General features: G+C 38.5%; 1 protein-coding gene across 2 annotated transcripts in view; it reads right to left on the reverse strand.

Annotated features, from left to right (window-relative positions):
- Positions 1–3,718: 3,718 nt before the first annotated feature.
- stat5a (signal transducer and activator of transcription 5a) overlaps positions 3,719–26,784 on the reverse strand; it is a 76,484-nt gene continuing 53,418 nt past the window's right edge. For both annotated transcript variants that reach the window (XM_074695935.1, XM_074695936.1), the window contains 16 exons: positions 25,192–25,281; positions 20,716–20,890; positions 18,274–18,404; positions 18,031–18,182; positions 17,552–17,707; positions 14,700–14,879; positions 14,006–14,093; positions 13,766–13,888; positions 13,357–13,449; positions 11,387–11,593; positions 10,671–10,765; positions 10,288–10,430; positions 7,475–7,630; positions 7,335–7,386; positions 6,836–6,946; positions 3,719–5,315 (listed from right to left, as the gene is read on the reverse strand). In XM_074695935.1, coding sequence (XP_074552036.1) covers positions 5,192–5,315; positions 6,836–6,946; positions 7,335–7,386; positions 7,475–7,630; positions 10,288–10,430; positions 10,671–10,765; positions 11,387–11,593; positions 13,357–13,449; positions 13,766–13,888; positions 14,006–14,093; positions 14,700–14,879; positions 17,552–17,707; positions 18,031–18,182; positions 18,274–18,404; positions 20,716–20,890; positions 25,192–25,281 — 2,076 coding nt within the window. In that variant the 3' untranslated portion in view covers positions 3,719–5,191. The remainder of the gene's footprint in view (positions 5,316–6,835; positions 6,947–7,334; positions 7,387–7,474; positions 7,631–10,287; positions 10,431–10,670; positions 10,766–11,386; positions 11,594–13,356; positions 13,450–13,765; positions 13,889–14,005; positions 14,094–14,699; positions 14,880–17,551; positions 17,708–18,030; positions 18,183–18,273; positions 18,405–20,715; positions 20,891–25,191; positions 25,282–26,784) is intronic.

Raw genomic sequence — 26,784 nt, forward strand, 5'->3', positions numbered from 1 at the left:
TTTGGCCAGGACTCCTTTGTGCAAGGATGATCCAGATGTTTCCAATGTGTTTAAATACAGCTGAAATGGTGCCCATTCAGGTTGTTATACGAGTTTCAAACTGTCATTTCTGATAAAGAAAGAGGAATCAGAGAAATGTTTAGACGTCATGCAAAAACTGTGAAACTGTGACCAGAGTCAGAGAAACTGGAGATTCTGGAGATGTAAAATTGTCTGAATATTTCTATGTCAGATGTCTTGGGGGGGGTCAAGTTAAAGTTTTCTTAGCAGAGTTTAAAGAATCTATGAGGAGAATCTGTTTGAAGTGGATTGCAGCGACACCTCTGGCCCAGAGTCTCACACACACTGTCGTGAAGACATGACTCTGAACAAAGCATGTGTTTGTTTTGGAAATGGATAGAGATAAAATCTTCTTTTTAACTCTACTTTTCTTTGTTCAAGAAAACTTCTTGACAGATACAACTCCAGGAGGTAAGGTATTTATCAACAGTTAGGTAGAGCTACGCTTTAAAACTTGACAACAAGCTAACTTTGTCAGTTTGTACCGTAGTTTAGTACCCGGCTATATTTAGCTATACTCACAACCCGGTGCTCTGAGACGTGTAATGTTAGTTGGGTCTTAAGCCCATTTTTTAGCCTTTAGCTTGTATTTTGCCTTTAGCTTTTGTTACAGTCTTTGACTCATGTTAAAGCCTTTAACCTATGTGTTGGTCTTTAGCTTTTGTTTTAGCCTTTAGCCTGTGTTTTACTCTGGAGTCTGAGTTTTAGCTTTTAGCTTGTAATTTAGACTTAAGCTCATGTCTTAGCCTTTAGATTGTGTTTCAGCTTATGTTTTAGTCTTTAGCTTGTGTTTTAGTCTTTGACTCTTGTTTTAGCCTTTAGCTTTTGTTTAAGCCTTTAGTTTGTGTTTTACCCTTAAACCTGTGGTTAAGTCTTTGGCTTGAGATTTAGCCTTAAGCTTTTGTTTTAGCCTTGAAAGCCTGTTTGAGCCTTGAAAGCCTGTTTGAGCTTATGTTTTAGCCTTGAGATCCTGTATTTAGTCTTTATCCTGTGTTTTAGTCTTTGACTTGTGTTTTAGCCTTTAGCTTCTGGTTTAGCCTTTAGCTTGTGTTTTACCCTTAAACCTGTGATTTAGTCTTTAGCTTGAGTTTTAGCCTTTAGCTCATGTTTTACTCCTAAGATTGTGTTTTAGCATTTGTCTCGTGTTTTAGCCTCGAAATCCTGTTTGAGCCTTTAGCTTGTGTTTTAGCTTATGTTTTAGCCTTAAGCCTGTATTTATTCTTTAGCTTGCGTTTAAGCCTTTAACCCATGTTTTAGCCTTACCTTTTTGTTTTAGCCTTTAGCTTCTGGTTTAGCCTTTAGCTCATGTTTCACTCCTAAGATTGTGTTTTAGCATTTATCTTGTGTTTTAGCCTCAAAATCCTGTTTGAGCCTTTAGCTTGTGTTTTAGCTTATGTTTTAGCCTTAAGCCTGTATTTATTCTTTAGCTTGCGTTTAAGCCTTTAACCCATGTTTTAGCCTTACCTTTTTGTTTTAGCCTTCAGCTCCTGTTTTAGCCTTTAGCCTGTGTTTTAGTCTTGAGTCTGAGTTTTAGCCCTTGGCCCTTGTTTTATCCTTGAGAGCCTGTTTTAGCCTTTAACTCGAGATTTAGACTTTAGCTCGTGTTTTAGTCTTTAGCTTTTGTTTTGGTCTTAAGGGCCCATTTTAGCCATTAGCTTGTGTTTTAGCCTTGAGAGCCTGTTTCAGCTTTTAGCCTGTGTTTTAGCCTATATTTAAACCCTTTAGCTTATGTTTTAGCCTTCAGCTCGTGCTCTATCTCTCTCCAGTTCCTCTTTCTTCTACTCTTCTGTCCTTTTTCTGTCTGACAGTTAGGCTCCAGTGTCCACCATCACTACAAAATTAATCACAGAAATCATTTTCAGCAGAGAAAAACACAGATCTCTCTTCTTTCTACTAAACTTCATCAGCCGGTGTGGTGTTGTCATAGAGAGTTTGATGTGTCATAAATTAATCTGAGCTGCCCGACCAGATCAGGAAGCTACGTAAGAAGTAGCATTTAGGAGTAACCTTTATCTCTAGAAGGGCGATGGAAATGATAAAAATCTTTTTGATTCAGCAGCTCAGAGTAAATCCGTGGTCACCTTTTTCTGACTCTACGTGAAACAGGGATGATGCTTTCACTCTTCCTCTTCGTTCTTCTTCTCCAGCACCTCTTTCCTGACCTCACTGCTTTCGCTGCAGAGACACAGATATCGTTTACACCTCTACAAGCTGAGTTAGAATTATTTATAAAACTTTATTATCCTCTTTTTTTCGACTCAACACTTGTTTCTTGGAAAAACTCCCAAGGAACAAACCAAAACCACAAACATGGTACGTACATCAAATAGCACACAGCGCCATCTACAGCATGAAAAAAATACACAGTTTACAGTGGAACAAAGCTTCAAATGATGAGAATGACCAATATATCAAAGACCGTCCATGTAGCTTGAGATTTAAAAAACAGGAACAGAAACGGGATACAAAAAAAAAGAAGTTTGAGGAAGAGATGATGAGATAACTGAGGGAATATTTTTATAATACTGTTCACGTCCGGTGGAAAAACACCAAAAGTACATCATCACTGTTTTCTCTGATTTCCAGTTGTTATGCGTCCTCTTCCAAGCTGCTTGAACTTTCTGCTCTACTCAGGAGGTAATGTGTGAACGTAATCCTTCACAGGGTCATGCACAAAGGTTACATTCAGTAGGGGAGTGCAAGAAAATCATGATAAAATAGAATTATGATAGAAAATAAATTCATATATTCTGTATATAGATCTTTTTATATTTGGCTTACACGTCGGCTAAGCAAAGCAATTCATTCCTGAGGTGCAAGGCCGCTGTTAGCAACTTTATTCTAATAAAGATTTCTATGTGTGTGTTTTTGTGCGTGTCAGGGGAGGGATGAGGGCAGGGGTCTGCAACCTGTGGCTCTGGAGCCTCATGGGGCCCTTTGACTCCTTTGCAGTGGCTCCTTCTAACTTTAACAAAATACTATAGAAAAAAAGTTTTTTTTATTTTCTTTAAGGGGGTGTTGATGATTTAAGACATTGATTGAATAAACTCCTGTGTTAGCATTTTGTTGATCTAAATTTTTTTTTTGAATGTTTTTTTTAAATGTATGCATTTTTTTCAAATTTCAAATATTTTTTAAATTGAAGGCTTTTTTAAAATACAGTTTTTGTCTAATCTTATAAATTAAAAAAATCTGTTTTTTCTTACTTTCGCAAAAATTTTGCTAGTCTTTGCAAGTTTTTGAAATTTAAAATATATTTGTGAAAATTTTGCAATTTTTCACAATTTATTTCTTTGAATTTCTGAAAAGTTTTTCAATTTTTTTTCCCTAGTTATTTAAAATTAATTTTTGATTTTTTTGCCCTGTTTTTTTAAAATTCAAAATGTTCTGAAATTTTTGCAAACTTTTTAATTTTTTTTTTAATCTATTTTAATTCTTGCACATTTGCTTCAAATAAAATCTGAGATATCGCATGTACAATTTTATTCATTTAAAACACAACTTATTTTTGAAAAATTTTGCAATTTATTTTTTTTTAATTTCTGCAAACTTTTAAAATTTCTTTTTTTGCTGGTTATCTTAAATTTAATTTTTTAAAAATGTTTTGCCATGTTTTTTTAAATTCCAAAATATTTTTTAATTTTTTCAAATTGTTCATTATTAATTTTTTTATTTTTATAAATTCTTGCACATTTTATTTTAAAACAAAATCTAAGATATTCCATGCACAACTTCATAAATTTTAAATACTTCTTTTTTTAGATAATCATCCACTGGGTTATTACTCTGTATAGAAATTTTGTACACTTGTCATGTCTTTATTGTGAGGATAAAGTAGATCTTGTGGCTCCAGAATGACTTTAATCCAGGTGAGCTGATGCAAAGTGGCTCCTAAAGGTTGCAGACCCCTGTGTTAGGGTTATGGTCTCAAGCTTCTTGTCTGTGACTGATATTTCTGTTGTCATGTGTCATTAGACGAGAACACAGTGAAAACTAATCCTAACCAAGACAAAGCCAGACACTAAAACACCCCTGGGCTCTATATTTGGCCCACTCATTCTGTGCGAGCATGTAAACTGGCACCTCTCAACACATGTAATGCAACGTCAGCTGCTGCTGCTGCAGCCATGTTGTCACACAGAGACATGCACGTACAAGTTTTCCCACAGTGCCACGGGGGGGCTACAGGGACAGATGAAGAGAGCAGCAGAGCTTTGGTTATCTGAACACTGACTGGGTGTGTGGGACTTCATAACTTCTTCAGGTGAACAGTTTCAAGCATTAAACAGCCGTAAAGGATCAGAGGAGATCAAAAACAAGGGGACCAGGAGCAGCACTGGCTGTCAGCAGGATGGCGTGAGGTGACACAGAGGGACCTGAGAGGAGAAGCAGGCAGCGCCGGGTAAATGCTCAGGTTTGCATTTCTGTGTGCGGACAGGAAACGAATAGCCCTGTGAGAGCGCGGGAGGTGCAGAAACCTCCACCTCCTCCCGCCTGCTGGGTTTTAGCTGGTGAACAAATCAGAACAAACAGATTGTACACTTCTGCACGCGCGTGCTGGTGTGAGAGACGGAGCGCGTCACTCGGCCTTCAGGTTAGTGTATGTGGATTTAGAGAAACCGTAACTTTGCAGAGCAGTGAATCACTGATAAGAGCAAAAGCAAAACTTGTCGTAGAAGTTGTTTTTTTTTCCTCAAAGGGCAAATTCAATGTAACTACCAAAATACTGATAACCCATTTACAGAGAAAACAAACAAAATAAAAACATTCAACCTTTAAAATGACTTCATACAGGATCCTTTTTGAAATCTGCTCAAACTCATCTGGAAACGCATGCACAATGTGAATGAATGAGACCTTTTCTGTCTAATACTGTAACATCGCATGTTTTGCATCATACCTAGTCTGTTTTACAAACACTGAAGGACACAAATAAAAACTATGAGAAGTTACTGACATGCATGCTGACATGCTGAACTGAAATAAAATCACAACCATTATTAACATTTCACATTATAGCTATCTGAAAAAGAGAGAAATGAATGGAATTAAACCATGAGAAAGTCAATGGGATCAGGGCGAGTCAGGAGGTGGGTACGTTTGGTGCTGTCACAGGTTAAAAGTTCAAAGGTCAGGACTGCTGGTTGCCCCACTGGCTCTCTACAGGCCGCCGCAGGAGCTCCTCTACATGCCTCGCCACGTCCATGGTGTCGTCCAGGTCAAAGTCTCCGTCTGCATCCAGCATGGAGTCGCTCCTGCCGCACAGAGAGGAGAGGAGAGGCACGTTTAGAAACACGGCTGAGGAACGAGACACTCTTTAAGACCAAAGGGTCAACATCTGGCTCAGAAAAATGTACAGAGTATTGGGCGCAACTGAATATGAGCCGCACCAACTAAATCTAGAAGGAGAAAAAAAACATTGCATTTCATCCCCAAAAATAAAAGAATAATAGACCTAGGCCAGGGTCTGCAACCTGTGGCGCCTCATGTGGCGCTTTGACTCCTCTGCAGTGGCTCCTTGTAGCTTTAAAATAGATTTAACTGAAATGAAGATTTTTTTTTTCTTACAGAGGGTATTAATTATTAAAGACATTAACTAAATAAAAACATGCATTAACATTTTGTCGAACTAAATGTGCATCAAATTTGTCACTAGGGCCTGCCATCGCTCTACTTTGAAAAGTTAAAAAAAGGAACACAAATTTTTTTAACATTTTTTTATGACATTTTTGCAAATTTTCTAATTTATTTTTTTTCTGATTTTTTTTCCCAACTTTTGCAACATCAAAGATTTTTTAAATATTGAGCAAGTTTTTGGAATTTAATTATTTGATAAAATTTTGCGTTTTTTTTAATTTTTACTTTAAATATCTTTTTTTTTTTTTTTTTTTACATTTTTCTCATTATCTAAAACTCCTAATTTAATTTATTGAAAGTTATTTTTTAATTCAAAGTGTTTTTTTTTGCAATATTTGCAATTTAATTCTTCTGATTTTCTTTCCAATTTTTGCAATATCAAGATTTTTGAAATATTTCACAAGTTTTTAAAATTTAATTTTTTAAAAAACTTTGCAATTTTTTAACTTTGAATATCTTTTTTCTTTTTTCTTTTCTTTTTTTTTTTTACATTTTTCTTATTATCTAAAACTCCTAGTTTAATTTATTCCAAATTATTTTTTAATTCAAAGTGGTTTTTTTTGCAATATGTGCAATTTAATTCTTCTGATTTTCTTTCCAATATTCACAATATGAAAATTATTGAAATTTCGCAAGTTTTTTTTTTTAATTCAACACATATTTGAAAATTTTGCATTTACAAAAATACATTTTAAATTTTATTTCTGCAGTTCTTAAATTTCTTATTTTGATAATTATTCAAAAAGACATTTTTTTAAATTAAACGAGTTTTTTAAAATAAAAAAAAATTGAAATAAGCATTTAAAAAAAATAATTTTGCAAAGTTTTCAATATTTAAAATGGAACTTCAATTTTTTTTTTCAAATTCTTGCATATTTATTTTAAATAAAAACTTAGATATGTCATAAATTAAAAAAGACTTTTTGTTCAGATAATTATTCCTTAAATTTAAACTCTGTACAGAGTTTTATACACGTCATTTTATAGTGAAGATAAATTAGATTAATTTAGAAGTAGACTTCATTTCATGGTATCAGGCTCAGACGGGTGGTGTTGCGTAGGATACGTCCATTGTATTGTACAGTCTTTGTTTACAACAAGAGCACGCTCACACACACTCAGCTCACTGTTGACTCACATAGGTTGATACATGTTGTATGTATGAGGGTGATTGACAGGTGCTGGGGAGGCGCCTTGATCCATATAGGTTTGATTCCCACTTGCTGAGTCTGGATTGGCTGTAGTAAACCTGTAAACACACACACACACGAACACACACACACACACACAGGCATAAATAATGAAAGCCCATCAGTCTCTGTGCAGCAGTTGCCAAAGCAACTGCCCTCAGCGTGTTTCCCAGTCCTCACAGCATCATTACGCCGGTCTCCACGCTGCAGGAGGACCAGCCATGGGAACATGTAGGGGGGGCTGGGGGCGGGGCCTTCTGGCTAACGAGCCTAACTGTAATGATGAGTGTGAGACGAGCTCACTCAGGAGCCTCGGCCGTCCTTAATTGGCCTCCTCCAGCTGTAAAGCTCAGTAATATCTGATCTGAATTCGGCTCCAGTATTTGATGATTAGGTCTAAATGTTGCCATGGATAACGAAAGAGGACGAGAAGAGCTGCATACGTACTCGGGCACCACTTGTTTGATTTGCGGCTTCACGTAGCCGTCCACGGCTTTGGCTGTTGAACAAACAGAGACAGAGGAAGAGCTCAGTGCTTCTGTCACACAGCAGCAAACACATCGTTCAGTCAGAGCCGGCTCGCTTACAAAGTGGAGGGGTGTAGTATTTAGAGAAGACCTCGTCCTTGGCTCGGTCAGGGTACAGGAAGAGGAGGTGGTTGAGATCGCTGATGCGGTCGGCCAGGGAGCGGATGGAGAAGTCTTTGGTTGTGTAGGGCATGAGGTTCCACACCATTCTTTCACCTGGGACGCAGAAAACACAACTTTCAGATCAAAACACACAGAGCTGACTCATTATTTAATGATCATAATATGTCAGCTGGTTTATCAAAGACTCCATGTTTGTTTTCAGCCTTTAAATAATTTCTCCACACTCTCTTTCCTTCCTGGCTCAGATACTCACTTCTAACCGGCCTCCATGGACTACAGCTGTGAAAAGCTACTGGAGTCTGAAGTTCTGGATCCAGGGGATGGGTGGGTTTTATTTGGGTTGGGTTCTATATTTATTAATTTATTGTCAGTTTATTTTTTCTTTTACTATCCGAGATATTGATTTTTTTCTTTATTTTTCACATTTTTTTCTTTATTTTTATTTAGTATTTACTATTTATTTTTCTATTTTTTTTTATCATTATTACACTATTTTTTTATTTATTTTTAAAATGCTACAGTCCTATTTATCTTTTTTGATTTTTAGTTGTTTCTAATTGTGTATTCATACTATTTGCGCACAATTATATATTGATATATAAATTTTATATCCTACATTCAATTTTTGTTCTGTATACACTGCAAAAACTGAAATCTTATCAAGTGTTTTTGTCTTATTTTCAGTAGAAAATGTCTTTTTAGACTCAATATGAGCCAAATTCAACTGATCAGTCCAGAAAAATGTCTTGTTTTAAGTTGTTTAAAGACAAAAATGAGGTTTGAATTGCTGTAACAAGTAAAAGATAATCTGCAAACCGGAACACAAGAAAAGTTACTGGTAATCAGACATTATTCTTGTTTCAAGCAAACTTTAAGTAACTTTTCTCTTGTTCCATTGGCAGATTTTTTTTCACTTGTAACAGTAATTCAGACCTCATTTTGTCTTTAAATAACTTGAAATTAGATATTTTCTGGACTAGTCAGTTGAATGTGGGTCATATTTAGTCTAAAAGGACATTTTCTACGGAAAATAAGAAAAAAACCATTGATAAGACTTCAGTTTTTCAGTGTGTACAGAATAGAAATAGAATGTAGAATATGAAATTCACATACCAATACATAATTGTGCACATGAATGCACAATTAAATAAAAAAAATTGATAAACGTAAATAGAACTGTAGACTTATAAATAAGAAAATTCATGTAATAATAATAATGATAGAAAAATGGGAAAATAAATAATAAATTAAAAAAAATAAGAAAAATAAATTGAACACTTTGATTGTTAAAGAAATACAAATATATATATAGAAAAAAATTAAAAATAAAATCTAAAAAAAATAAAATAAAAAGAAATGAGACAACTACAACCCCAAATAAACGCGCCCATTCCCTGGATCCAGACCTCCAGACCCCAGTAGCTTTTCACAGCTGTAGTCCATAGAGGCCAGTTAGAAGTGAGTACTTTATGAGTGTGGAGAAATTACTTAAATTTGTCTTTAAATAACTTGAAACAAGACATTTTTCCAGGGCTGGTCAGTTGAATGTGGCTCATATTGAGCGTAAAAGACAATTTTTACTTAGAAAAGACAAAAACACTTGATGAGTTTTCAAGTTTTTGTTGTGTATGTACATATCTTTACCTGTTTACAGGAAAAAATGATCATTTCTCATCTTGTAACTGAAGCCAACCTTTAAAGCACGCGACACAGGTAAGTCTGGTCTAAACTGGATGAGAGCTGACAGACAGTAACTTCAGCTCACAGGAGCTCGTACGCAGCCAGCATCCTTTTTTAATGTTAGAAATTTGAGGCTTTCTCAGGTGGTTAAATTCAGAAACTTGAGCATAAAATCCATCCTTAGTCACACTTTCTCTGAGTGTATGCCTCTGTGAGGTTCATAACAAGCTGTAAACCTCTGACTCATCATTCTGAGCTGCACCCTGAGGTTGGACAGCCCGCTTTGGCGCCCCGGAGGCTCAGACATTGGTGCATTTTAATCTATAAAGCAGTTTTTGGTCTGCTTCCCACTATTTATGTGTTTTTATCATGCAGGATATGCTCTTTGTTCCGCTCTCTGTGCAAAAAACTGACACGTCATTGAGTGTTTTTGTCTTGTTTTGTGTCAAATTTGTCTTGTTATACTTGATATAAGCCACATTCACCTGATCAGTCCAGAAAAATGTCTTGTTTTAAATTAATTTAAGACAAAAATGAGGTCTGAATCACTTAAAACAAGTAGAAATAATCTGCCAGTGGAACGAGAGAAAAGTAACTTTAAAAATTGCTTGAAACCAGAGTAATGTCTTGATATAAGTAACTTCTCTCTTGTTCCATTAGCAGATTTTTTTAATTGTCACAGCAATTAAGACCTCAGTTTTTTGTCATTAAATACCTTGAAAGAAGACATTTTTCTGGACTGGTCAGGTGAATGTGGCTCAGATTTAGTCTAAAAAGACATTTTCTACTGAGAATAAGACAAAAACACTTGATAAGATTTTAGTTTTTTGCAGTGCAGCTTGGAAACAGGACGCTGGTTCTTTGAGATGTCAGTGTTTTGGCTCACTTGATTCCAGGAAGGTGATTTTTAATCCATTATCTTGTGCTTTGCTGACTGTGTTTGTCTTTTTTTTTTGTGCTTCCTGTCTGTAACTTTGTGTTTTTGCATCTGCCCGTCTCAGCCAGGTCTCCCTTGGAAAAGAGTTTTTTAATCTCAATGAGACCAACTTGGTTAAATAAACAAATCTCACCTGCTTTGTTTGGGTTTTCTGCCACCCATGCAATCGTTATCCCTCCGATCTCAGAGTCACTGAAGCGCAGCAGGAAGGTACCGTTGGGTTTGGACATGAGCATGTCCTGGGCCTGCTGCTTGTTCACAAAACCCAGTATGGCTCTGAAAGGAGAGGAACACAGAGAACAAACTGTGATGAGCATTCCCAAACTCCCTCCTCTGTCGTTACAATCCTGCTTTATTAGCCAGAGCGCGTCCAGCTCCCAGGTTGCCATGGAAAGACAGAAAACCGAGCCGCTGCGATGGCAGGATTGGTGAAATGAGGACAGGAAACAGAACATAAAGTACGCCTGTCAAATTGGTGAAAAGGAAAAACAGGCAGAGACGAAACCCTCTCCTTACCCATCGTTCCAGTGTGGTTTAAGATGCTTTTTCGTGAGCTCCATCACGCCATCAAACCACTGCCAAAACGTGAAGTTCCTCCCAGGCAAGCTCTCCTGGAGGAAAGAGTTTCAGGGAGAAGGTTTCAACACGGCGCCAACGCACATGGTTTAACATCCAGCTCATAAATACAGCACGTCCTCCTGCAATCTGTGTTTACAGCTCAGCCCAGAGAGCAGCCGTGTGTGTGTATACATCGTGTGTGTGTGTGTGTGTGTGTGGTTTGCACAGCAGCCTGTAAAGTGGCTGATGTTCCTGTAATCTAATGAGACTGATGGTGTGCAGTGAATGTGAGCGCGCTCGCTGCCATCAGCCGCTGCTCTGAGCCAGAAAATGAGGCCTCCAGCCTTTCAGAGTGTGGACAAACAGGCACATTAAGATGAAGACCTGGCTACCAATGAGGCGCTCGTACTGCAGCCGCTTACAGAATAGGGCTGTAGGGACGCAGCAAATGGAGCAGGAAACATCCCTGTGTATGAATAACCAACGGTAAAAGACTCCACGGAGAAGTCTGCTGCTCCACAGGCTCGCTGAAAACGGCCTGTGGGCTTTTTAAAGATGCAGGGAGGATAAAGCACTTTATTCTTCCATACATCAATTACTGATGATGACAGATGATTAGTTCGCTCTTTATGTAAGCCGTGTCACAGGAGGAGAAACAGAGACCCAGCGCTGACCCGATTAAACTGCGACCAAGTCATGGTCATGTTCCGGTAGTCGTCGGAGCTGTTGCTGGAGCTGCTGAAGGCTTTCTGGGCGAGGAAGACCAGGTTCTCCTCGGACAGGCCGCGGTTACTCTGCACCTCGGCTTTGTACTTCACGTTGATGGCGTCACACAGCTGAGGCCACAGCACCTTATCTGGCACCAGGAAAGGCACCCGCCCCTGCAGAAAAGAGAGATTCAGGAAGCGGTTTTTAATATTTCTATTAATTTCCTGCAAAATAATATTAATCAAATTATTAATTTATTTATTATTATTACTACACGGGAAGATCATTCATGCCTGTGGCTTAATAATTCCTCCATTTTAAACTAGACCAAGGGTCTTCAACCTGTGGCTCTTTGACTCCTTTGCAGTGGCTCCTTGTAGCTTTAAAAATTATCATTGTAATAAAGATTTTGTATTTTTCTTACAGAGAGTGTTGATGATTAAGGACATTAACACTGAAAGAAAAAAATCATTCATTAACATTTTGTTGGACACAAGATGCATCACCCCTGTCAATAAATATTTCTAAAATTTTTTTTTTTTTTTTGCAAATTGTTTCGAATAAATAAATTTTTGGCATTTTGCAAATTGAGAAAAAAACCTTTTTTTTTGGAATTTTTGCACATTTTTTGAACCTTTTGCAAATTTTTAAAAATAAATCAAATTTTGGCATTTTTGCAAATTGAGAAAAAGAAAACAACAATTTTTTGGATTTTTTTGACCCTTTTGCATATTTTTCAGAATAAATCAAATTTTGGCATTTTTGCAAATTGAGAAAAAAAAACATTTTTTGGAATTTTTGCAAATTTTTTTAACCTTTTGCAAATTTTTTAGAATAAATCAAATTTTGGCATTTTTGCAAATTGAAGGGAAAAATCATTTTCTGGGATTTTTGCAAATATTTTGAACCTTTTGCAAATTTTTTGGAATAAATCATGTTTTTGGCATTTTTGAAAACCAAGATAAAAATCATTTTTTAACAATTTAAAAAAATCTTAAAACTAACAAATTTCTGCGAATTGTAAAAATAGTTTAAATCCCATTTTCTGTGACTTTTTGAAATTATTTTTTTTCTTTTTTTTTTGCAAATTTATGAAACTTGCAAAGTATAAATTTCAAAATTTTGTAAATTTTTGTAAATTTTTGCAGGTTTCTTGAATATTATTTTTTTATGTTTTGCTACTTATTGATATTTTAGAAAGGTGGACATTTTTCAAATTTATGACATAACAAATTTTATTTTATTTTTTTCAAACATTTGAATTTTTTAAAAAAGAAAAAACTAAGATATTATTTATACAACCTCAAAACATGAAAAACTTCCTGTTAAAATAATTATTCTCCAGATTTTTACTATGTAGAGAATCTTAATAACTTTCTTTTGTCTCTATTGTGAAGATAAAGTAGATTTTGTGGCTTTCAAATGACTCTAATCCAGATTAGCTGAGGGAAAACGCCCCTTTTTAAAGCAAAAGTTGCAGACCCCTGAACTTGACAGTGTATTTATAACCTGGGTTTACTCATTTAACTTATTTAACTGGTATTTATTCAGTCAAATTAAAACTGGGGATCCTGTTTGCACACTGTTTATACACTGCAATTGTATGTGCAATCTGTTTTTAATGTGCAAAATCTGTCTCATTCAATTCACACTGTGCATCATCCGTCTCGACTCAGATACAGAGTGCTATACTCTGTTTTACAGGTCAGAAATTCTGTTTTTTACTGTTCACTAAGCATAGTATTTGTTAGACATAGTCAATCTTAATCTTGTTGATTCTGAGCCCTGGCTGGATCAGGAATTTTAAGAGCTGATTTTATCTTATCTTACAGATTAAATCAGCCTGTCATCAAACAAACCCTCTCAGAAGTGAAATCACTTGAAAGACGTTGGATACTGATTCAGAGTTGTCTGTCACACAGACACCTTCACTCACCGGCTCTGCAAAAGCATTGTCCCATAACACGGTCGCTGTGGCGTTATTGTCTTGGCTGCCGTGAACTATCACCACCACAGGAAGTGATAACGTCTGAACAAAGGAAGAGAAAAGATCATCAGCATGACAATCAACGCTGAGCACACAGGAAAACGACATAACCTTGGTGGTGTTCGTACACATTTAAAAAGAAGTTGGGTAGCATAAAACCTCTGAGAGGAGGAGGAGGAGGAGGAGGAGGAAGAATAGGGATAAGCAAATGTGTAGAGCACGTCAAAGCAGGTGAAGGAGCGGATGCTGTAAGTTCCCTGACAAAGGCGAACGGATGAGGAGTTTCACGCTGCTGCGTTAGAGAGAAAGGACGGCGTCCTGGGTCAAGGATGCTGAAGTCGTCTCCTCGTTTCCTTACCTTCACTTGAAAGACGAGCTCGTTGCCTCCGACACTGAACTGGGACTCGAAGAGGATGGTGAATTTCTCCTCCGTGACGGATTCTGCTCCTCGCCTGTCTGACCGCTTGATCCTCTTCAAGGACTGGTGTGTGAATAAGGAAGAAAACACACATTACACGTACAGTAGATGGTTGCACAACACACACACACACACACAGATTCAAGAAAGTGACGTAAATGAAAACGCAGTTTCTCTCACCATGTTCCTGAAGTGAGCGCTGAGCGTGCCCGTCGTCTGATGATACTCCATCACACAGTTGTTGTTGAGGATTTCTCCGCTGCTGTCGCTGAACGAGAAAGACAATTAAGAGAGGAGTCAATTAGCCGGGGTGTCTGCTGTATGGCACGCCAGTTCTGAGAACCACAATCTTCCCCTGAGCGAATGAAAACGACAGAAGCAGAGTGAAAAACATGTGGTTTTTGGAATGCTGTTCATTTTCTGTGTAATTATAAAGAGAGTTAACCGCCATCTTCACTTCTTCAGCGATAAAACGCCAAACAGATGTCCCTGGCTTACAGACTGGGTGCTACATCAAGCGGTTTGGAGGAGAAGGAGAAGAGGCTGGCCCGGCTGAGCTGCTAAATCGCTCACCCGTTCAGCCACAGGCCGCCTGGCTGACCCGCAGTCTTGGAGAGTTTCTGTGAGTCAAAAGGAATTTGGACTGAGGCGGAGGAACGGGCTAAATGTGGATTCAGCATCCACACCAGAGATTCCTCTGAGGCATTGTTTAAGTTCCCCACATGTCTCTGCGGTGAGGTTTGGAGACGCACGAGATCAGAGTTCATCCTGGGATCTACTCATCTCCACACGGCGCCACGGGGGGGTTGAGTTTGTGATGAATAACTGGACGTAAACATTTGTTTGGGTTTGACGCAGCAGGATCTGAACTTACTTCCGCGTGTTCTCGTTCTTCAGCAGGGCCTTGGCTTGCTGTTCGCTGATGATGGTGGCTTTGACCTGTGGGGGGTTCATGTGCACGTTCAGTTTACCTCCCACCAGGAGGCGCACTGTGGCGGCGAACTTGGTTTGAGTTTTCAGCACCTGAGGAGGCTGTTTCTCAATGATGAAGGTGCTGCAAGAGAAGAAAGACACGGAACTCTGTTGAGAAACTGGCCGTGAACGAAGCAGGAAGACATTTCAACAAAATCCATTTAAGTTTGATTTTTTTTTCTTAAAATGTTTCTAAATATATGTGTGTGAGATTCAGCTGTTTTAACATTTTTCTTCTGTTTGGGTGTGAAAAAAACTGCAGTTTTGTTCCAAAACAACCAGAAAAGCTCATTTTAAGCTCTTCAGACTACTCCTCAGCTGTCACCGCTCACACTAATGGATGGCCATGACAGTAAAAACCGTTCTGCTCACACCGACCCTCCTCTTCCTCACACACTGCTGCTCAGATTTCACATCAGGATAAAAGCTTCAGGGGACGTCTTAGAGGCTGGTGGGACAGAGGCCTGCGCTGGTGCTGTGCGTGATAGCGGTGCATTACTTTGGCTCGTCTGGGGCCAAGCAGGATTCACTGCAACAGGAACATCGCCGCCAAAGTGTTACGGGTCCCTGCAGGGACAATCTTCTACAAGCGTGGGAGAGGATGCTGTCAGAAACTTCAGATCAAGCCTGGGCTGAGATCTTAACGCATGCAGACACGGCTCACACTCAGACTCGCTGAGGTGAAAACGTTCTTTGGTGGCGTATTGTAACGATCAGGATCTTAAATATGATCAACCCAAATGTTAAACACAACACAGCTTCAAATTATATTTCCACAGTTTTTGTTTGACGTTTTTTTCTCAGCACAGCCTTGAGATGTCCTCACACCTGTATGAAAACTTTTTGTAGTTGAAGAGTCTTTGATCCTGCACTACAAAATACCGGCCTTCCTGTGCACGAGGGATTTACAGGAAACAAAGAATTTATTCAACCAAGTGGAATAAATCTCCTCGCTCAGTCACCTTTCAGCACTTTGCACCAGGCTGGAGCTCTAACAAGTTACCAATGATACAAACCAGAGTTAAAGCAAAGGTCCGTCTAGATCAGGGGTCTGCAACTTTACTTTCATAGGAGCCATTTTCCCTCAGCTCACCTGGATTAGAAACATTCAAGAGCCACAAAATGTACTTTATATACAAAGCAAAGACTATAAAAAATCTAGCAATTAATTATCCAAAAGAGAACTTTTTTAAACAAATGAGATTGTACATGTGATGTACAGTTTTTTTTATTTGTAACTTATTTGCAAAAATTTTCAAAAATGTGGAATTCAAAAAATTCAAAAGATTTTCAAAGGTTCGAAGTTAGCAAATAAATTTGCAAAAAAAAATGCAAGCAATTTTGGAATTTTGCAAAAATTAAAAAAAACTTTAATTTTTGACAATTTGCAAAAGTGTTAGAAAAAAATGTTTAAATAAAAAAAAATCAAAAATTTCAAACAGTTTTAAAATCTTAATAATTCATAAAATAATAACATCTAATAATTTGCAAACATTTTGAATGTATAAAAAATTTAAATAAATGGGATTCAAAAACTTTGCAAAAATGTTTAGATTTGGAATTGCAGATATCTTCAAATTTTTTTAAAAAAATCGAAAGCTTGCAAAATTTCAAGTATTTTTCACATTTCCGAGCAATATGCAAAATTTCAAAAAAATTTAGATATTTAAAAATATGCAAAAATAGAAAAAACACATTTTAAAAATTTGCTTCAATTTAATGTTTTTTGATATTTGAAAATAAAATATAACGTTGAAATATCATAATTTTGCAAAATGTAAAAAATAAAAATAAAAATAAAAAATTGCAAAAATTGCAACATTTTTGGATAAATTATTGAATTTGATTAAACATATTGAAAACATCAGACAGCTCACCATTTTCTGTTTTTTACTAATGTCTCGCCACATTCCAAGCATGTAAAATAATCTGACATGTTGGCTGTAAAATGGATCCGTCCACACAGAATTAAAATCTGTTTTTTCTTTTAGTTTATTTGATTAAAGCTTATTATTTTTCAAGGCCTAAAGGAGGCACAGTAAAGGAGTCAAAGAGGCTCCAGAGCCACAGGTTGAGGACCCTTGGTCTAGATGCACATCACATTCGTCCACAGAGACAAAAAGATTGACAGCCTTTCTGAACAACTGCATGAAGAGATCACGATCCCCATCAACAGACTCGTTTCAAAGACAAGCGTGTTTCAGATGAAGCAGCTTCTCCTCTGATGTATTTCTGACAGAGCTGCTGCTGTTACCACGGTTACCACAGGTGTCCTCAAATCAACTTCAACAGAAGTAAAAATTACAGCTGAGCCTGAACTGTAACAGGACTTTATCTTATGTGAAACGTCCTCTCTTCAGCAGATGTCCCCGTTACTGACACAGCGAGCAGAGTTTACAGACGTACACGGAGACGCCGCACAATCTCTCTCTGCCGCCTGCAGTACAACATGATGATTGTGTTATTATGGAGACACGCTGGATGCCAGAGTAATTTAATTTCAAGGGGCAGATAACATCCCTCACTTTGCTGACCAAGAGCTGACCGAAGAAAGAAAGCAGGATGTGGAAGCATGAAGGTCAAGATTAAAGCCAGTGAATGTACACAGCCAACACATGCTGGTGCTGACACGCTCCCATCGCCATCTGTTCTCCACGGCCGCCACGGCGTAAGGTATGAGGCGGACAGATGTGAAACTCTCTGTTTGTGCTTCCTGAAGCTGGACGGATCAAACACACACACACACACACACACCTGGTGACCAACGCGGAGATGATGTCTGTGATGGTGCTGTTCAGCTCGTTGAGGAGCTCCTCGATGGGTCCGGGGATGGGGAGCTGCTGCCTCAGATGCTCCGCCCTCCTGATCTGCTGCCTGTTTTGCCAGATTGTTTCAGCCAGCTTCTCACACCTGGCACACACACACACACACACACACACACACACACACACATAAATCAGACCTCTGGAAGAAGAATTTCAATTAAAAACAAATCAACATAATTCAAATGATGGACAGAGAGAATTAAGAAATGCCGGACTGAGTTGGTAAAGGAAAAAGGAAACGGCGAGCCAAAACACGGAGCCGAAAGTCAGACAGAGAGACGTGTTCATGGTCTTTATGAGGAGCCATAAAGCAGTGGTAGTCGATTGAAAGCTTGTAAATCAGCGGCTCTTTGCTTGGTTTGGAGGTCTTGTGGCTGTGATCTAAGTGGGAGGTGGAGGAGCGCTCACCAGGACTGCAGGATGTCCAGGCCTCCTTCAGGCGGGCCTCCGTTGCCTGCCAGCTGCTGCCGTCTCTTCCACTGGATCAGCTCATCGTCCAGGATGATGGTCTGCTGTTTCCTCAGCAGCTGCAGTGTTTTCTGGTGCTTCTCCGCGAGGTCCTGCACGCCATCGACACAGATCAGAGATGCTGACTTTCATCACACACAGAAAAGACAAAATAACACATGTGAAAGAGGAGCTGGGTCTCACCAGTCTGTATTTCTGTAGTGTGTTGGCCTCTCTGGTCAGCCATGCCTCCACCGTGGCTCTCTTGCTGAGCAGCGCCGGCTCCCGGAGCTGTCGGTCAGCGGGGGGGAGTGTGGCCAGGCTGGACAGCTGGGCTGAGCATGGGCGGGGTCGTTACCGTTCACATTAGAGAAACAGAAGAAGAAGAAAAAAGCAGAAAGAGTAAAAACCTCTGTGCACCCAGAGGAGTAATGATTGACTGAGGAGAAGCTCCTATAGCTGAGCCCAGACCTCAGCTGCTGCTGTGTCCTGATTGTGTAACAAACGTAAACGCAAAGGTTACTGACTGTGTGAGCTATAGGTGAATGTTTTCCATCCCTGATCGTGGAGATAAAGCGTATTTCACATCTCTGTCAGCTGACTGCAGCGTGCAGAAAAATAGAGAATCTGAGGATTTTAGAGGTTATTTTTAAGTCTGACTCACACACAATGAAACATGTATTAGAGAATTACTTATTTTTGCTTCAAGAACAGAAAGTGATGCTACAGATTTGGTTACACTCCAAAAAATAGAAATCTTATCAAGTGTTTTTGTCTTATTTAAAGTAAAAACTGTCTTGTTATACTGGATATGAGCCACATTCAACTGGTCGGTGCAGAAAAGTGTCTCAATCAGACCTCGGCGTTAATTATCTGATTTAATATAAGATTTGGTTTGAATTGCACGAAGCACACACCAGGGACGGAGCCAAGATATCAATATCTGGTGGGCCTCAAATTACAAAAATTAGAAAATAACTGTTCCTATATAAATATAGATAAATTACTGTTACTATGTATGTGTTAAAGCAGATTTAGGCTTTTTGATCCTTTAATATTTGATCAAATTTTAGCCCATCAGACAGCAATGGCTCTCAATGGTATTGGCAATGAATTTAATAAATGCAAAATTTTCCAAATTTTTAAATGTTCAAAATTTTGGAAACTATTTGAATGTCAAAACTGCAAATTTTTGAAAATTTTTAAATGTTAAATTTTTTTGGAAACTATTTGAATGTCAAAACTGTGTATTTTGGAAATTTTTGAATATTTTTGAAAATTTTTAAATGTTCAAAATTTTGAAACAATTTGAATGTCAAAACTGCGAATTTTTGAAAGTTTTTCAATTGAATTTTCTGAAACTTTTTCTAATTAAAAAAAAAAATGTGAATATTTTTCAACTGTTTTGGAATTTCAACATTGTTAAAAATTTTTTGCAAATTTATAAAGTTTGAAAACTTTTTGAATTTCTTTTTTTTTTAAATTTCATTTCCACATTTTTTGAAATTGTTAGACATCACATGTACAATCTTATATACTAAAAAACATCTGGTCTAGATTTTAACTTTGTACAGAATTTTATGCACTTTCTTGTCTTTAGTGTGAAGATAAAGTCGATTTTGTGGCTCCAGAATGACTTTTTGATCTTTTATTTTTGATCAAATTTTAGCACATCAGTCGGCAACGACTCTCGATGGTATCAGCCAAAGAGTGGCGCTCTAACGCACCAATGGGCTGTGCTGCCTAAACTTTCTGTGTATCATAGTCTGTAAGAGCAGCAACATTTAACCACAGTTAAATAAAAGACAAATATCTACCGGTATAACATGAGGCTGAGTCATAACATTTTTACCAACAGGCTAAAAGTTGTCAAACTTGGCTCGTTTTGTGAAGACAGGGCGTCTAACAACAACAAGCTGAGCGTAACATGTCAAAATAATAATTATTATAATAATATTCCTCTTTAAAAGAGATTTAAAAATATATATAAAAAATGAACAAAAAATAAGAAAAAAAAAAGAAAAAAAAAATTCAAAGAAAAGTTTGAGATGGGCCTGTCAGAGAGTGGGTGGGCCTGGGACCATTGGATGCCGCCCTTGATGCACACAGCAAAAAACTGAAACCTTATCAAATATTTTTTAATCTTTTTTTCAGTAGAAAATGTCTTTTTAGACTAGATATGAGTCACTTTTACCTGAATAGTCCAGACGAGACTAGAAAAATGTCGTTTCCAGTTGTTGCTGTAACAAATTTAAAAAAAGAAATCCTGTTCCACTGGCAGACCTCATTTCCATCCTTAAATAACTTAGAACAAGACATTTTTCTAGACTGATCAGGTGAATTTGGATCATATCAAGTCTAATAAGATAATTTTCTCCTCAAAATCAAAATAAGATTTCTGTTTTTTGCAATGTATAAATCTTTCTTTATTTGCACTTGACATGATTTTGCATTAGTTGAAAAATCTATCTCTGGACTCTTGATGTTTTGGGTGTAGATTAATGTGGGTCTAACAGGAGCTGCAAACCAAACTAAGAAGAGTTCAACAGCTGCTCCTTCCTGAGAGATTTTTAAATGTGAATCAATCCAAATGTTTTCAGACGTTTCACTTGGCGTGTGATTGAACCGAGGGGTGCAGCGTCTCACCCTGGATGCGGAGGCTCTCCTGGTACTGGATGATGAAGTACTCCTGGTTGTGCTGCAGCTTGCGTAGATCGTTCTCAGTGTCCTGGGTCAGGAGGCGCAGCTCCTCGAAGGCTTGGTTGATCTGTTGGTATTTCTGAGACATGCTGGCCATCATGCTGCCCACCGGGGAGTTTGACTGTCAGGAACAAGAGGAACAGGCTCAGGGTCAGGAGAAATGCTGGAGGTGATTTATTTTTTAAAAGCAAACTTTAAGGTTGACTTTTTATTCCAGCTTTTAACTGAGTTTTTCTTATTTTTCTATTTATCTGCTTAAGTTCTGAACTTATTCTGTTTAAAGCAATTTACTGTTAATCTTTTTTATCTGTTTTAATTTAATCATTTATCTTATTTTCTTCACTGCTTCTATCAGCTTTTTATTTCTTTACCTAAAGTTTTAGTTTTACATCATTTTCTGTTTTATTGCTTTAGTCTTTTAATATCTTATTATCTCATTTTTTCCTTTTAATTTGGTTGTTTTATTTTCTTTTTTTGAGTTTAACGTCTTCCACATTTCCTCAGTTCATCTGCACAAATTTTAATTATGGTTGTTTATTTATTTGTGTGTTTCAGGGGATTTTTTGGGTCACTAATGCATTATTTTTTTGTTATCTTAAATAATATCATAAATATATTATTATTTTATTATTATTCTAAATAATATTATTAATATTTTATTATTTTAATTCTAAATAATATAATGAATACATTATTATTTTTATCATAAATAATATTAAAAATAAATTATTTTTTTATTATTTAAATAGTATTATAAATACATTATTTATTTTTATTTCTGTAAGTAATACAATAAATATATTTTTATTTTATTATTTATTATTATTGTTATTATTTTTTATTTACTTCTTATTTTCTTTTTCAAGCACTTTGTGTTACCACTCCTAAAGTAAGAATATGATATGATTTTTTAATTTTTATTCACAATTTTTCTTTTTTTTTCTATTCTAACTTAAATTGTTTTTATTCTGTTGTGTTATTTTGTGCTTATGTTATTTGTGTTATTATTGTATATTTTGACATTTTTCACCTTCTGCATTTTTTGCACAGTCTGCAAGAGCTGCTATTTTTTTACATTTTGATGGTAAAATGCCAATAAAATGATTCTGACTCTGATTATTTTACAGGGAAGAACCTGGACGTTTTATCCTGTCTGTGAAATCTCCAGTGAGCTCCGGCCTGACGGGAATAATCCAAAAGGAGAAATGAATTTTCTTATCATCCTGAGACAGACCGTGTGGTCACTCAGAGGTCTGACAGAGAGCGCGGCGCTGCTCAGAGGCTCAGACCTAACAGGGTGAAATTCAATCAGCCCAAATATGCATTCAGCTAATAGAAAAGGCATGTTATGACTGGAAATCAATTCACCCCAGGAGTTGCTGAGAGTCACATGTTTTTTACGCTCTGTTGGTTTTATGCCTTTATAAACTGGCCGCCTGTTATAAAAGCTGCAGGATCTGACTTCCCTTCGTTTCACACTTTTCCACTGGAGCTGTTCAAACGGCTGAGGTTGATAAGGTGATTTTACCGCACGGCTGAGCGTCCGTAGGAATCAGGCTCATAATAAAGAAAGATCTGCAGACTGAGAGGGTTTAAGAAGGAGAAAGACGGATCAGTTACTGAATAAACCTCTCCTTTAGTCATCGGATTTACTCGCTGGTGGAAAAAAAAAACTCAGAAAAGGAAAATTTCTCAGTTTATCCTTAAACACAAAACTAAAACCACTAAAACTCCAGTGTCTGACCAGCAGCTTGAAATTTCCTACCCATCCATCTCTTTATTTTCCGCTCTACCTGCCTCCAAATGCAGGATTTAAAAAACCTGATCTCCAAAAGACGACATGAGACTCGCTGAGGATTGGATAAAAGTTTGGCTGCATGGTTAAACTTTCACCAAGTGGGTGGCCTGAGTGCATTACCAGCCCTTTGCCTCATGTTGGTCCCTACTCCCTCAGTTTCTTGCTCCTGCAGATTCTTTCACTGTCAGATCCTCTCTGAATAAAGACAAAATAATCCCCTCAAAAAACTTCAAGAAACATTAAAAGCTAAGAGTTCCTTTGAGTGCATTTTTTAAATATTTAATTCTTAATTATTTTGGACAAAAAGCAGGAAAGTTGCCACCCACAGAGCCTCCAAATCCATGACATGAATGACATAAACTCTGCCGAGGTGCATCCAGCAGGATAGTCGATGCACAAAGAGGGACGTCAGCTTGTTTTGAAAAGTTAGGCTGGCAATAATTTTCAGAAAAGTGACTTTTATGCAGTTAGGCAACGTTTAAACAAAGTGTCTGCTAAATGAATAATCACCTGCAGCGTAGGCTCGTTTCATGTTCATCAGAGGAACAGGAACACAGTTAAGAGTCTCTTCAAACTTGGCACAGATGAAAATTTGCAGCAGCATCTCTCGTTTTTTTTTTTTTGCCTTACAGAGGTCTGCTGTGTCTTTTTGCAGCTCTTGGAAGCATGCGGATGGTGCGTTCAGGAGCATCGGGGTTTTTTAAATGACTAAAGGGGGGACACTTCCCTCCCTGACGCCCGTGGGTGTGCAGACAAATGAACAGTGTAAACATGCAGCCAGGCAGTGGTGTGCACAGAGGGGGGCAGATGGGGGCCGTCACAAACACCCTCATGGCCTCAAGGTTAAAAGACACATGCCAAAGTGCCCTCCTGGGTGCCAAAAAGTGTTTTTGGTACACAAAATGTGTGCTAAAGTGCCCTTTTGGGCGCCAAATCACAAACTTGGGAGCCAAAATGTGTGCTTAAGTGCCCTTTAGAAGCACAAAATACTCTATGACACACAGAAAATGCTAAAACCCCCTTTTGGAAGCCTAGACTTGCTCTTGGGAGCCAAAATGTGCACTAATGTCACGTTTTCTGAGCCAAAACACAAACTTGGGAGCCAAAATGTGTGCTAAAGTGCCCTCTTAGGAGCAAATACACACTCTGGGACCCAGAATGCACTACAAAGCCCTCTTGAAGGCCAAAACTTGCTATCAGGAGCCAAAGTGTGTACTAATGTGCCCTTTTGGTAGCCAAAACATATATTTAGAATCCAAAATGTGTGCTAAAGTGCCCTCTTAGAAGCACAAAATATGCCCCAGGACCCAGAAAACACTATATTGCCCTTTTGGGAGCCAAAATGCGTGTGCTAAAATGCCCTCTTAGAAAACAAATCATCTTTTATAGCGCTCTTTTGGGAGCCAAAAAGAGCATAAGTGTCCTTTTGGTACCCAAAATGTGTGCTAAAGTGCCCTCTTAAGAGCAAAAACACACTCCAGGACCCTTTCGGCTCTACAATACCCTCTTGGAGGCCAAAACTTGTTCTTGGGAGCCAAAATGTGCACTAATGTCACCTTTTCTGAGCCAAAACACAAACTTGGGAGCCCAAATGTGTGCTAAAGTGCCCTTTTAGGAGCAAAAAATATGCTCTGAGACCCAGAACATGCCACATTGCTTTGTCTTGGGAGCTGAAATGTGCTTTTAGGAGCCAAAATGTGTGTGCTTAAGTGCCCTCTTCAGAGCCAAAAATAAACTTGGGAGCCAAAAGGAGCATTTAATGTCTTTTTGGTACCCCAGATGTGTGCTGGGGTGTGGGCTTAGAAGCAAAGACAGGCTTTGGGACCCAGAACACAATACAGTGCCCTCTTGAAGCCCATAACTTGCTCTCGGGAGCCAAAATGTGTGCAAATGTGTCCTTTTGGGAGCCAAAACACAAATTTGGGAGCTGAAACATGCATTAAAGGCCTTCTTAGAGGGCAAAATGTGCGCTGAAGTGCTCTTTTGAGTTGCAAGAACGCACTGTGTGTCCCTCATGGGGGGCAAAATGTGCAATTGGGAGCAAAAATGTGTGCTTCAGCGACCAATTAGGAGAAAAAACACACTCTGGGACCCAAAACACACTACATTGCCTTTTTGGGAGCCAAACCACACTCTAAGGAGACATCTTAGAGCCAAAATGTGTATGCTAATGTGCCCTTTCAGGAACTAAAATGTGCGCTAATGTGCTCTTTTGGGAGCTAAAATACAAACTTAGGAAGTGAAATATGCATTAAGAGGCTGTAGGGGTAGGGGTCAAAACATGCTTTTGGGAGCCAAATTGTGTGCTTTAGTGTCTCCTTGGAAATCAAAATGCATGCTAAAGTGCCATTTTGGGAGCCAAAACACAAATGTGGGAGCCAAAATGTGTGCTGAAGTGCACAAAATACACTCTGAGACCCAGAACACGCCGAATTGCCATCTTGGGAGCCAAAATTTGTTTGCTGAAGTGCCTTCTTTGGAGTCAAAATGAGCTCAAGCGCTCTCTTCAGTGTTATGAACACACTGTAGGTGCCTTTTTCCCCCAATGCCCCTGCCCTCAAAAGGTCTATGCACGCCACTGCGCGCAGGTCTCGCCTCCCCTCTGGTTTCTGCAGCGTACTCACATTGGTGGCCTCCCGGACCAGCCTCTGCTCCGTGTAGAGGATGTGTTTGATGCATCGGACCAACTCCAGAGGACAGCAGTCATACGTGCTCTGAAAGACAAGGAGCACATGTGCTTTGTTAAGGCTCGTTAGCTCCTGACGAGCGGAGCGGCCGCTGCACACAGGACTTAGCAATTAAGCCACCTCAAGGAAGCTCGCTAAGTTCTGGAGCCAGCCCCGAAGACACACTGAAAGCTATTAGACCGGTCTAATGAGAGCCGTCTCTGAGGCACGGCACTCTCTGATGCAGACAGGAGTCTCTGGCTTACACACACACACACACACACACACACACACACACACATGGCTGGATTATGTGATCATCTTTGTACCAAGGTTTTGTAATGAATCAGGGTGATGGTCTCAGTTTGAAAAGGAAGTTGTGGCTTAGCTGTTTCCTTTTTGTTGCTCTGAACGATAAAAGTAAAGCAGAGTGAGACCAAACAAACAAACAAACCGTGCTGAAAGTGACGGCGCTAAAAAACAAAGAGGGAAGAATCTGGAGCTGCTGTGTGATTTCTGGACGGCACGTTTCCACGCCGTGTTTAGGGAGGGGAGCAGACAAACAGGAGCGTCATCAGAAATAGCAGCGCTGGCTGGTTACCAAGGCCCTCACTCGCCGTCTCCTTGTTTTCCTCGCTGTGGATACATCCTGTTCTTTAACAATTTTGTCCACGGTGTGCTCCCTCTGGCAGCGCTGCCAGGCAGAGGCATTCGAGTTGAACAGTAGAGTTTCAACACACCTGCTTATCATTTTCTCATGTAAACAGTCTGAACGGGAGCATTTCTCTGCACACGGCCACTGTCTGAGCTGCTGGACGGGAGTTTCCTGATCCTGACGACTGAATCCTGCTTTTTTTAATGACTTTTATTGTCAGAATTAACAGTTAAGAAACTTCCTAGAAATACTTTCCTGATACTGGACCCTAAATTACACTTTATGATATATATCTTTTCAAAAAAGATGTATTAGATTCAGTATGTACTCTGATGACAGTGGTTAGAAAGTGGAGGATAAAACCACGACTGAGTGTTTCCAACTCAGAGACTTTATTGATACATTAGTGACTTTTCAGACCCACATGCTCTGAACACACAAACTGTTGCTCATTGGTGCAGAGCAGCCCCAAGCTGAAACATGACACCAGGAAGATGGAAGGAAATTTTCAAAGAATACTTCAGATTTAAATACAGTATATATATTGATCATTCAGGGCTTGTTCGATGCAGTAAAGAGTGTAGAATTATCTGTTTTTTACAGAATTGAGCAAACGGTTGATTTTCTGTAGATTTTCAAAAAGGACGTGTGAATAAACGGGATGTGGACGGCAGTCACAATCACTCTCGCTTCCCTCCCTCCGGTTTAAAGCATGTTGCCGACCTCACGTGTGATACATTCAGGGACCGTCGGAAATTTGAAAATCTGACGAGAACACCTCTTTTTCCATGTAGGACTCAGGGTTTGTTAATGCCAGACATTTAAAAATAAGTGCGTCTTTGAACGCCCCTCGGGATCCAGATTAATCTGCGTTAATTTTTATAACGCGTTAATTT

This window comes from Halichoeres trimaculatus, unplaced genomic scaffold (assembly GCF_033239565.1).
Source record: "Halichoeres trimaculatus isolate MK-OKI-2021-1 unplaced genomic scaffold, fHalTri1.1 fHalTri1_scaffold_20, whole genome shotgun sequence".
Lineage (NCBI taxonomy): Eukaryota > Metazoa > Chordata > Actinopteri > Labriformes > Labridae > Halichoeres > Halichoeres trimaculatus.